Source organism: Salmo salar, chromosome ssa24 (genome assembly GCF_905237065.1).
Source record: "Salmo salar chromosome ssa24, Ssal_v3.1, whole genome shotgun sequence".
NCBI lineage: Eukaryota > Metazoa > Chordata > Actinopteri > Salmoniformes > Salmonidae > Salmo > Salmo salar.
Genome location: NC_059465.1, coordinates 44,273,584 through 44,285,836, shown reverse-complemented (window position 1 = coordinate 44,285,836; position 12,253 = coordinate 44,273,584). Strand labels below are relative to the sequence as shown.

At 47.4% G+C, this 12,253-nt stretch overlaps 1 protein-coding gene across 8 annotated transcripts in view; it reads left to right on the top strand.

Moving 5' to 3' along the window:
* Positions 1 to 8,794, top strand: part of LOC106585952 (WD repeat and FYVE domain-containing protein 3) — a 268,301-nt gene extending 259,507 nt beyond the window's left edge. For 7 of the 8 annotated variants that reach the window (XM_045706795.1, XM_045706796.1, XM_045706790.1 and 4 more), the window contains 5 exons: positions 2,337 to 2,516; positions 3,377 to 3,610; positions 3,840 to 3,951; positions 4,398 to 4,595; positions 7,611 to 8,794. In XM_045706795.1, coding sequence (XP_045562751.1) covers positions 2,337 to 2,516; positions 3,377 to 3,610; positions 3,840 to 3,951; positions 4,398 to 4,595; positions 7,611 to 7,731 — 845 coding nt within the window. In that variant the 3' untranslated portion in view covers positions 7,732 to 8,794. The remainder of the gene's footprint in view (positions 1 to 2,336; positions 2,517 to 3,376; positions 3,611 to 3,839; positions 3,952 to 4,397; positions 4,596 to 7,610) is intronic. The other variant, XM_045706792.1, reaches the window with a different exon arrangement.
* The last annotated feature ends 3,459 nt before the right edge of the window (positions 8,795 to 12,253 follow it).

Here is a 12,253-nt window from a genome sequence, read left to right as displayed (position 1 = left end):
AGACTATATCGCTATGTCACCCTGTTGACTATATAGTGTACTAGACTACAGCGCTATGTCACCCTGTTCACAATACAGTGTACTATACTATATCGCTATGTCACCCTGTTCACTATACAGTGTACTAGACTATAGCGCTATGTCACCCTGTTCACTATACAGTGTACTAGACTATATCGCTATGTCACCCTGTTGACTATATAGTGTACTAGACTACAGCGCTATGTCACCCTGTTCACAATACAGTGTACTAAACTATATCGCTATGTCACCCTGTTCACTATACAGTGTACTAGACTATAGCGCTATGTCACCCTGTTCACTATACAGTGTACTAGACTACAGCGCTATGTCACCCTGTTCACTATACAGTGTACTAGACTAGAGCACTATGTCACCCTGTTCACTATACAGTGTACTAGACTACAGCGCTATGTCACCCTGTTCACTATACAGTGTACTAGACTATAGCGCTATGTCACCCTGTTCACTATACAGTGCACTAGACTACAGCGCTATGTCACCCTATACAGTGCACTAGACTACAGCGCTATGTCACCCTATACAGTGTACTAGACTACAGCGCTATGTCACCCTGTTCACTATACAGTGTACTAGACTATAGCGCTATGTCACCCTGTTCACTATACAGTGTACTAGACTACAGCGCTATGTCACCCTGTTCACTATACAGTGTACTAGACTATAGCGCTATGTCACCCTGTTCACTATACAGTGTACTAGACTACAGCGCTATGTCACCCTGTTCACTATACAGTGCACTAGACTACAGCACTGTCACCCTGTTCACTATACAGTGTACTAGACTACAGTGCTATGTCACCCTGTTCACTATACAGTGTACTAGACTACAGCGCTATGTCACCCTGTTCACTATACAGTGTACTCAACTATATCGCTATGTCACCCTGTTCACTATACAGTGTACTAGACTATAGCGCTATGTCACCCTGTTCACTATACAGTGTACTAGACTATATCGCTATGTCACCCTGTTGACTATATAGTGTACTAGACTACAGCGCTATGTCACCCTGTTCACTATACAGTGTACTAGACTATAGCGCTATGTCACCCTGTTCACTATACAGTGTACTAGACTATATCGCTATGTCACCCTGTTGACTATATAGTGTACTAGACTACAGCGCTATGTCACCCTGTTCACTATACAGTGTACTAGACTACAGCGCTATGTCACCCTGTTCACTATACAGTGTACTAGACTATAGCGCTATGTCACCCTGTTCACTATACAGTGTACTAGACTATATCGCTATGTCACCCTGTTGACTATATAGTGTACTAGACTACAGCGCTATGTCACCCTGTTCACTATACAGTGTACTAGACTACAGCGCTATGTCACCCTGTTCACTATACAGTGCACTAGACTACAGCGCTATGTCACCCTGTTCACTATACAGTGTACTAGACTACAGCGCTATGTCACCCTATACAGTGTACTAGACTACAGCACTATGTCACCCTGTTCACTATACAGTGCACTAGACTACAGCGCTATGTCACCCTATACAGTTTGCTAGACTACAGCGCTATGTCACCCTGTTCACTATACAGTGTACTAGACTACAGCGCTATGTCACCCTATACAGTGTACTAGGCTACAGCGCTATGTCACCCTGTTCACTATACAGTGTACTAGACTACAGCGCTATGTCACCCTATACAGTTTACTAGACTACAGCGCTATGTCACCCTGTTCACTATACAGTGCACTAGACTACAGCACTATGTCACCCTGTTCACTATACAGTGTACTAGACTACAGCGCTATGTCACCCTGTTCACTATACAGTGTACTAGACTACAGCGCTATGTCACCCTGTTCACTATACAGTGTACTAGACTACAGCGCTATGTCACCCTGTTCACTATACAGTGTACTAGACTATAGCGCTATGTCACCCTGTTCACTATACAGTGTACTAGACTACAGCGCTATGTCACCCTATACAGTTTACTAGACTACAGCGCTATGTCACCCTGTTCACTATACAGTGTACTGGACTACAGCGCTATGTCACCCTGTTCACTATACAGTGTACTAGACTACAGCGCTATGTCACCCTGTTCACTATACAGTGTACTAGACTATAGCGCTATGTCACCCTGTTCACTATACAGTGTACTAGGCTACAGCGCTATGTCACCCTATACAGTGTACTAGACTACAGCACTATGTAGGAATAGTGTGTAAGTCGCTCTGGATAAGAGCGTCTGCTAAATGACGTAAATGTAAAAATATGGGACTCATCCTGTGACCATGGCCAATCATCCTCTTCCTACTCCAGCAGAGGGACCAGAGACCCACAACGCTGATGACGACAGCAGCGAATCAGACGGAGACGAGCCCAGACTCAGCAAGGAGTCCAAACCCTCCCCTCGCCCCTACGCCGCAGCGGGGGGGGGAGCTGGATCGGTAGAGGGAGGACCAGGCAGCCAACCAGGCAGCACCGTCCACAGACCGAAAGGTGAGTTTACCAGTCAGCCAGTCAGTCAGTCGGCCAGCCAGCCAGTCAGCCAGTCGGCCAGCCAGTCGGCCAGCCAGCCAGTCGGCCAGCCAGCCAGTCAGTCGGCCAGCCAGCCAGTCGGCCAGCCAGCCAGTCAGTCAGCCAGTCAGTCGGCCAGACAGTCAGCCAGCCAGTCGGCCAGCCAGCCAGTCAGTCAGCCAGTCAGTCGGCCAGACAGTCAGCCAGCCAGTCGGCCAGCCAGCCAGTCAGTCAGCCAGTCAGTCGGCCAGACAGTCAGCCAGCCAGTCGGCCAGCCAGCCAGTCGGCCAGCCAGTCAGTCAGCCAGTCGGCCAGCCAGTCGGCCAGCCAGCCAGTCGGCCAGCCAGTCGGCCAGCCAGTCGGCCAGCCAGCCAGTCGGCCAGCCAGTCAGTCGGCCAGCCAGTCAGTCGGCCAGCCAGTCAGTCGGCCAGCCAGCCAGTCGGCCAGCCAGCCAGTCAGTCAGCCAGTCAGTCGGCCAGACAGTCAGCCAGCCAGCCAGTCAGTATCTGTATTGCCCCAATTGTTGTTAATGAACTTACCTGTATAGGATACAGGTTCAATAAAATCACTAAGAAGAGAAAGTGGAAGTGTGTAACTATGTTTACCATTTGAATCAATTCAATAGTTGATTGACCTGTTCCCCAGTCAGCGTCTCAGCGTCTCAGCGTCTCTGCGTCTCTGCGTCTCAGCGTCTGAGCGTCTGTCTACCACGGTGTGGACCTGTCGTCAGCACCACCTCTTACGGGTCCATTAGCTGGCACCCCCATTCATGGTTCCTTTTGGGCCAGATATGGCATCTTAAGTTGGAGAGAGCGACACATATTCTAATGTCTTTTGTGCAGTTCCTGGAGGACCGGGAATCATCTGGTCTGGAGATAGTGGGTCAGACGACCTCAGCCTGGACGAGAAGGACGGCTTTGTGTTCGTCAACTACTCAGAGGGTCAGACAGGACAAACACAGACACCTTCCAAGCCGGAGGTCCTCCCTCCCCACCCCATAGCAGGCCATGGGGGGGTCCCCCAGCCCGTACACCCTACCACCATGGAGGCGCGGCCCTATAACCAGCTCAGAGCAGGTACAGACCAAACCACAGTACTACTTACTCACTCTACACAATAACAGCATCATGTGTGTTATGCCATGCAGTGTGTGTGTGTGTTCCAGTTGGCTGGAGTGTGTGGTTATTCTGGCTGGTGCATTGTTCAAGCGTGCGTGTGTGTGCGTGCGTGTGTGTGCGTGTGTGTGTATGTATGTGTGCGTGTGCGTGTGTGCGTGTGTGCGTGTGTGTGTGTGTGTGAGAGCAGGCTACAGATGGGAGCGACAGCTGGTGTTCCGTAGTAAACTGACCATGCACACTGCATTCAACCGGAAGGACAACGCTCACCCAGCCGAGATCACATCCCTCGCCATCTCCAAGTAGGTGGAACTGTGTGTGTGTGAGACCTCCACATGGGGTTTGTGTTGAGAAAGCTGCCTGATACTACATTCAATAGGAGGGTAGAGGGATGGGGAATTTGAAGGAGCAGAAATGTAACCTCAGGGAAACCTGTAGGTGATTCTTAAATGTAGATAACAATCACTCATTCTCCCCCTCCCTTCCTCCTCCACCATTACCCTGCCTCCCCCTCCCTGCCTCCCCCACCGTTACCCTGCCTCCCCCACCCTTACCCTGCCTCCCCCTCCCTTCCTCCTCCACCCTTACCCTGCCTCCTCCACCCTTACCCTGCCTCCACCACCCTTACCCTTCCTCCTCCTCCCCCACCCCCACCCTTCCTTGCCTCCCCTACCCTTCATACCCCACTCTTCCTCCCCCACCCTTACCCTGCCTCCCCCTCTTCCAACCTTCTTCCTTCCTCCCCCAGGGACCACAGTAAGATCCTGGTGGGTGATGGTCGTGGCAGAGTGTTCAGCTGGTCGGTGAGCGACCAGCCTGGTCGTTCTGCTGCTGACCACTGGGTGAAGGACGAGGTGGTGGACAGCTGTTCAGGCTGTAGCGTGCGCTTCTCCCTCACAGAGAGACGTCACCACTGCAGGAACTGTGGACAACTCTTCTGTCAGAAGTAAGTCCCTGGCCTGCGTGTTAGAGTTGAAAGTGTTCTGATGGAGAACAGAAGAATAATAATAACAAGGTTTAGGACAATTAAAACATGGACACATTGAATCTTCAACCATCAGATGCATTGTACCATCATTATCATCCTTTAGCTTGTAATTATTTACAGCATCAGTCACTGTATGGCCTTTCACATAAAACGCTGAATGGTTAACACGGAATGAAGAGGACCTGGTTAACACGGAATGAAGAGGACCTGGTTAACACGGAATGAAGAGGACCTGGTTAACACGGAATGAAGAGGAGGAACTGGTTAACACGGAATGAAGAGGAGGAACTGGTTAACACGGAATGAAGAGGACCTGGTTAACACGGAATGAAGAGGACCTGGTTAACACGGAATGAAGAGGAGGAACTGGTTAACACGGAATGAAGAGGAGGAACTGGTTAACACGGAATGAAGAGGTGGAACTGGTTAACACGGAATGAAGAGGAGGAACTGGTTAACACGGAATGAAGAGGTGGAACTGGTTAACACGGAATGAAGAGGAGGAACTGGTTAACACGGAATGAAGAGGACCTGGTTAACACGGAATGAAGAGGAGGAACTGGTTAACACGGAATGAAGGGGAGGAACTGGTTAACACGGAATGAAGAGGACCTGGTTAACACGGAATGAAGAGGAGGACCTGGTTAACACGGAATGAAGAGGACCTGGTTAACACGGAATGAAGAGGAGGAACTGGTTAACACGGAATGAAGAGGACCTGGTTAACACGGAATGAAGAGGAGGAACTGGTTAACACGGAATGAAGAGGAGGAACTGGTTAACACGGAATGAAGAGGAGGAACTGGTTAACACGGAATGAAGAGGACCTGGTTAACACGGAATGAAGAGGTGGAACTGGTTAACACGGAATGAAGAGGACCTGGTTAACACGGAATGAAGAGGTGGAACTGGTTAACACGGAATGAAGAGGAGGAACTGGTTAACACGGAATGAAGAGGACCTGGTTAACACGGAATGAAGAGGTGGAACTGGTTAACACGGAATGAAGAGGTGGAACTGGTTAACACGGAATGAAGAGGAGGAACTGGTTAACACGGAATGAAGAGGACCTGGTTAACACGGAATGAAGAGGTGGAACTGGTTAACACGGAATGAAGAGGTGGAACTGGTTAACACGGAATGAAGAGGAGGAACTGGTTAACACGGAATGAAGAGAACCTGGTTAACACGGAATGAAGAGGTGGAACTGGTTAACACGGAATGAAGAGGTGGAACTGGTTAACACGAAATGAAGAGGAGGAACTGGTTAACACGGAATGAAGAGGTGGAACTGGTTAACACGGAATGAAGAGGAGGAACTGGTTAACACGGAATGAAGAGGAGGAACTGGTTAACACGGAATGAAGAGGAGGAACTGGTTAACACGGAATGAAGAGGTGGAACTGGTTAACACGGAATGAAGAGGTGGAACTGGTTAACACGGAATGAAGAGGAGGACCTGGTTAACGCGCAATGAAGAGGACCTGGTTAACGCGGAATGAAGAGGACCTGGTTAACACGGAATGAAGAGGAGGAACTGGTTAACACGGAATGAAGAGGAGGAACTGGTTAACACGGAATGAAGAGGAGGAACTGGTTAACACGGAATGAAGAGGACCTGGTTAACACGGAATGAAGAGGTGGAACTGGTTAACACGGAATGAAGAGGTGGAGCTGGTTAACACGGAATGAAGAGGAGGAGCTGGTTAACACGGAATGAAGAGGAGGAGCTGGTTAACACGGAATGAAGAGGGCCTGGTTAACACGGAATGAAGAGGTGGAACTGGTTAACACGGAATGAAGAGGAGGAGCTGGTTAACACGGAATGAAGAGGACCTGGTTAACACGGAATGAAGAGGAGGAACTGGTTAACACGGAATGAAGAGGAGGAACCGGTTAACACGGAATGAAGAGGAGGAACCGGTTAACACGGAATGAAGAGGTGGAACTGGTTAACACGGAATGAAGAGGACCTGGTTAACACGGAATGAAGAGGTGGAACTGGTTAACACGGAATGAAGAGGTGGAACTGGTTAACACGGAATGAAGAGGTGGAACTGGTTAACACGGAATGAAGAGGAGGAACCGGTTAACACGGAATGAAGAGGTGGAACCGGTTAACACGGAATGAAGAGGTGGAACCGGTTAACACGGAATGAAGAGGTGGAACCGGTTAACACGGAATGAAGAGGTGGAACCGGTTAACACGGAATGAAGAGGAGGAACTGGTTAACACGGAATGAAGAGGAGGAACTGGTTAACACGGAATGAAGAGGACCTGGTTAACACGGAATGAAGAGGAGGAACTGGTTAACACGGAATGAAGAGGTGGAACTGGTTAACACGGAATGAAGAGGAGGAACTGGTTAACACGGAATGAAGAGGACCTGGTTAACACGGAATGAAGTGGAGGAGCCGGTGAACACGGAATGAAGAGGAGGAACCGGTTAACACGGAATGAAGAGGAGGAACCGGTTAACACGGAATGAAGAGGAGGAACTGGTTAACACGGAATGAAGAGGTGGAACTGGTTAACACGGAATGAAGAGGACCTGGTTAACACGGAATGAAGAGGTGGAACTGGTTAACACGGAATGAAGAGGACCTGGTTAACACGGAATGAAGAGGACCTGGTTAACACGGAATGAAGAGGTGGAACTGGTTAACACGGAATGAAGTGGAGGAGCTGGTTAACACGGAATGAAGAGGAGGAACTGGTTAACACGGAATGAAGAGGTGGAACTGGTTAACGCAAAATTAACACACTGTAATAGAAAAAAATGAAAGATTATAATGTCCCTAAAAATAACCCCAAAGAATTTTACTGGTGCGTTATGCCTCTCTCTCCATTTCTCTCTCTGTCTCTCTCTCTCTCCATTTCTCTCTCTCTCTCTCTCTCTCTCTCTCTCTCCCTCTCTCTCCATTTCTCTCTCCTCTCCTCTCTCTCTCTCTCTCTCTCTCTCTCTCCCTCAGGTGTAGTCGTTTCCAGTCTGAGATCCAGCGTCTGAAGATCGCATCCCCGGTGAGGGTCTGTCAGGACTGTTACTGCAACCTGCAGCGCGAACGCAGCGCTGAGGACGGATGCCGAAACTAACCACGGTCCCTGGTCCCACATGACTACAGCGGGGAGCTCTCTCTCTCTCATACACCCACCCCTGCCTCTCTAAAATACTACCCAACCCAACCCTTACACACATATGTCCAGTAATCACAGGTAAAACACTGAAGGACGTAGATTAGAAGGGATCACCGATTTGAAGTGGCGATTGTTTCCGGAACTGTGGTGGTTGGTTCAGTATGACGGGGGGAGGGATGGAGGGAGGGAGGGAGGGAGGGAGGGATAGAAAAATACAATGAAATAGACAAAAATAAATGTTTCGTTAACAATCTAATTCACGCTTTCTTTCACAGTCCCAAAATAAACCGCTGGCATCACACCGTCCTCCGCATATCTCCTAGTACTTTAGATCTTAGAGACAACACTAGAGGGTGGGAAGCCTCTTTCCGCTCAGAACCTGAGATAAAACTTGTTTATATTGTAAATACTTACATTGGTCTTTTTAACTGGAGCAAGAAGAACTAGTAATAATGTTTGTTAAGGACAGAGAAATAGTCTGTCACTAACCACTACTGACTCCAAAACGATTGTGTACCGTGTCTAGAATATCACTGGTCACGGAAGCCCAGAGGGAATGATAACCATGGCTCCCTATTCCCTATGTAGTGCACTACTTTAGACCAGGGCCCTATGACACCCTATGCCCTATGTAGTGCACTACTTTTGACCAGGGCCCTATGACACCCTATGCCCTATGTAGTGCACTACTTTAGACCAGGGCCCTATGACACCCTATTCCCTATTTAGTGCGCTACTTTTGACCAGGGCCCTATGACACCCTATGCCCTATGTAGTGCACTACTTTAGACCAGGGCCCATAGGGCACCATATAGGGAATAGGGACTGAGCCAATGATAATGATGTGGGGGGGTCTATGAATGTTATTATAATAATATTAATAATAACACATGTTTGTGAGTTGACATTACTAGTGTGTCTAGTTATGCAATTTACTTCTTCATTTGTTTTAATTTTGTATTACAATATGTGATTTGATTTGTGAGTTGCCCGCAGTATCAAGCCATTGCCATCAAAGTGAGATTGTGTCATGTATTTATTTTTGTCAAATTGCTTTGATATCTCATGTGCGTAATGCCTTAGGTAGTTCGTATGAACCAGCGTGTCGGTGTTTACCTAGCTACCATGCCGTCTTATGCTTCTAACACTTCCCAGTTTAGGTCACCGAATATTATGTTGTTGCTGCTTGTCAATACTGGAGAAAAGACTGGGGAAATGACTGGGGAAATGACTGGGGAAATGACTGGGGAAATGACTGGGGAAAAGACTGGGGTAATGACTGGGGAAATGACTGGGGAAATGACTGGGGAAAAAGACCTGGGGAAAAGATCATTTCAGTTTCTAGGCATTCGTTCCTTTTTACCATATCAAGTTTTATTTGTCCCTCAACTGATCTGTGAGAGAGAGAGGCTGTGAGAGAGAGAGAGGCTGTGTGAGAGAGAGAGAGGCTGTGTGAGAGAGAGAGAGGCTGTGTGAGAGAGAGAGAGGCTGTGTGAGAGAGAGAGGCTGTGTGAGAGAGAGAGGCTGTGTGAGAGAGAGAGGCTGTGTGAGAGAGAGGCTGTGTGAGAGAGAGAGAGGCTGTGTGAGAGAGAGAGAGGCTGTGTGAGAGAGAGAGAGGCTGTGTGAGAGAGAGAGAGGCTGTGTGAGAGAGAGAGAGGCTGTGAGAGAGAGAGAGGCTGTGTGAGAGAGAGAGGCTGTGTGAGAGAGAGAGGCTGTGTGAGAGAGAGAGGCTGTGTGAGAGAGAGAGGCTGTGTGAGAGAGAGAGGCTGTGTGAGAGAGAGAGGCTGTGTGAGAGAGAGAGGCTGTGTGAGAGAGACAGACGTTAGTAGTGTGTCTCCTTAAAATAATCCATCATTATCATCTGAAATAGAAGGATGAATATAGAGTATATAAAGTGGGATCCCTTGATTAAAGATGGAGCAATAATGACTATATTAAATACATTATTGAAATATTGTATGCAAAAAAAATTAGGAAATGTATTTATTTTATATTAATACAACTGTTCAGAGAAAGAGATTTTGTTTAACAAGTAGTATTTTTTTCTCAAAAAAGGGTAAGCGTCAAAATTGACACCCCTAAAGATTCTCATAAATAAAGTCAAAAGCTTAGTATTTGGTCCCATATTCGTAGCACACAATGACTATATCAAGCTTGTGACTCTACAAACTTGTTAGATGCGTTTGCTGTTCATTTTGGTTGTGTTTCAGATTATTTTGTGACCAAAATACATTTATATTAAATAATGTATTGTGTAATTTTGGCTACCTGCCCCCCCCCCTCTAACCACTAGGCTACCTGCCTCCCCCCTCTAACCACTAGGCTACCTGCCTCCCCCCTCTAACCACTAGGCTACCTGCCCCCCCCCTCTAACCACTAGGCTACCTGCCCCCCCTCTAACCACTAGGCTACCTGCCTCCCCCTGAACATTATTTACCATTAATTTCTATTGTTGACTCCGATGCTTCTCACAGTTGTGTCCAGTTGGCTGGATGTCCTTTGGGTGGTGGACCATTCTTGATAAACACGGGAAACCCAGCAGCGTTGCAGTTCTTGACATATTCAAACCGGTGCGCCTGGCACCTACTACCATACCCTGTTCAAAGGCACTTATATCTTTTGCCCGTTCACTCTCTGAATGACACACATACACAATCCATGTCTCAATTGTCTCCAGGCTTAAAAATCCTTCTTTAACCCGTCTCCTTCCCTTCATCTGCCCTGATTTTAAGTGGATTTAACAAGTGTCATCAATAAGGGATCATAGCTTTCACCTGGATTCAACTGGTCAGTCTGTCCTGGAATGAGCAGGTGTTCTTAATGTTTTGTCCAGTCAGACCCAGTTAACCAGCAGACCTATCTAGTAGCAGCAATACAAACTATCCTTCATTCATTTCGTCACATTATATTTTAGTAGTATTATTACAAACTATCCTTCTCTTAAATAAAGGTTTAATTATTTTTTTTAATTTTTTTTACATAAATGTCTCTTCAGTATCTGTAAGCACCTTCTAGTTAATTTCACAGTACTGTTCCTTAATGAACAGAATATGTGGGTTGTTTTTTCTGTTAGATGTCCATTGATATAAAGTTCTAAATAATCTATTCTGATGATAGATTCCCTAAAGTCTCGGATCTCTAGGAGAGGAGCTCCTGTAGAATGGGTGTAGTAGTGAGAGATATTCTGAGGTAGAATCTTTACCCATTATGCCATCATTGACTTGAATGGGGAGGACTGTTCTATAGATTATATTTCTATGGTTTCACAATCTACTAAAATGAAAGCCAGTAACTGGAGTGGCTGTAGTACAGTTGTTACTGGAACATTTGGGGATACAAGGATCACCTCAAGATAGATATATATATATTTGTTGATCAGATAGATAGATACTATAGATAGATAGATACTATAGATAGATGAGAGAGAGATATCGAGATAGATACTGAACAAAGATACTGAACAAAAATATAAACGCAACAAGTTCATTGATTTTATTAAGTTGCAGTTCACATGTGGAAATCAGTCATTTGAAATAAATGCATTAGGCCCAAATCAAATTTTACAAACACATATTTAGCAGATGTAGCTCTAACAATACACGTAAAAAAAAAATGGAATTAAGAAATATATAAATATTAGATCGAGCAATGTCGGAGTGACATTGACTAAAATCTATGGATTTCACATGACTGGGAATACAGATAATGCATCTGTTGGTCACAGACACCTTAAAAACAAAGAGTCTCACAATGGGCCTCAGGATCTCGTCACGGTATTTTTTTGTACATTCAAATTGCCATTGTGTTTGTTGTCCGTAGCTTATGTCTGCCCCATATCATAACCCCACCGCCACCATGGGACCCATACCATAACCCCACCTCCACCATGGGGCCCATACCATAACCCCACCTCCACCATGGGGCCCATACCATAACCCCACCTCCACCATGGGGCCCATACCATAACCCCACCTCCACCATGGGGCCCATACCATAACCTCACCTCCACCATGGGGCCCATACCATAACACCACCACCACCATGGGGCCCATACCATAACACCACCTCCACCATGGGACCCATACCATAACCCCACCTCCACCATGGGGCCCATACCATAACCCCACCTCCACCATGGGACCCATACCATAACCCCACCTCCACCATGGGGCCCATACCATAACCCCACCTCCACCATGGGGCCCATACCATAACCCCACCTCCACCATGGGACCCATACCATAACCCCACCTCCACCATGGGGCCCATACCATAACCCCACCACCACCATGGGACCCATACCATAACCCCACCGCCACCATGGGGCCCATACCATAACCCCACCTCCACCATGGGGCCCATACTATAACCCCACCTCCACCATGGGGCCCATACCATAACCCCACCGCCACCATGGGACCCATACCATAACCCCACCGCCACCATGGGGCCCATACCATAACCCCACCTCCACCATGGG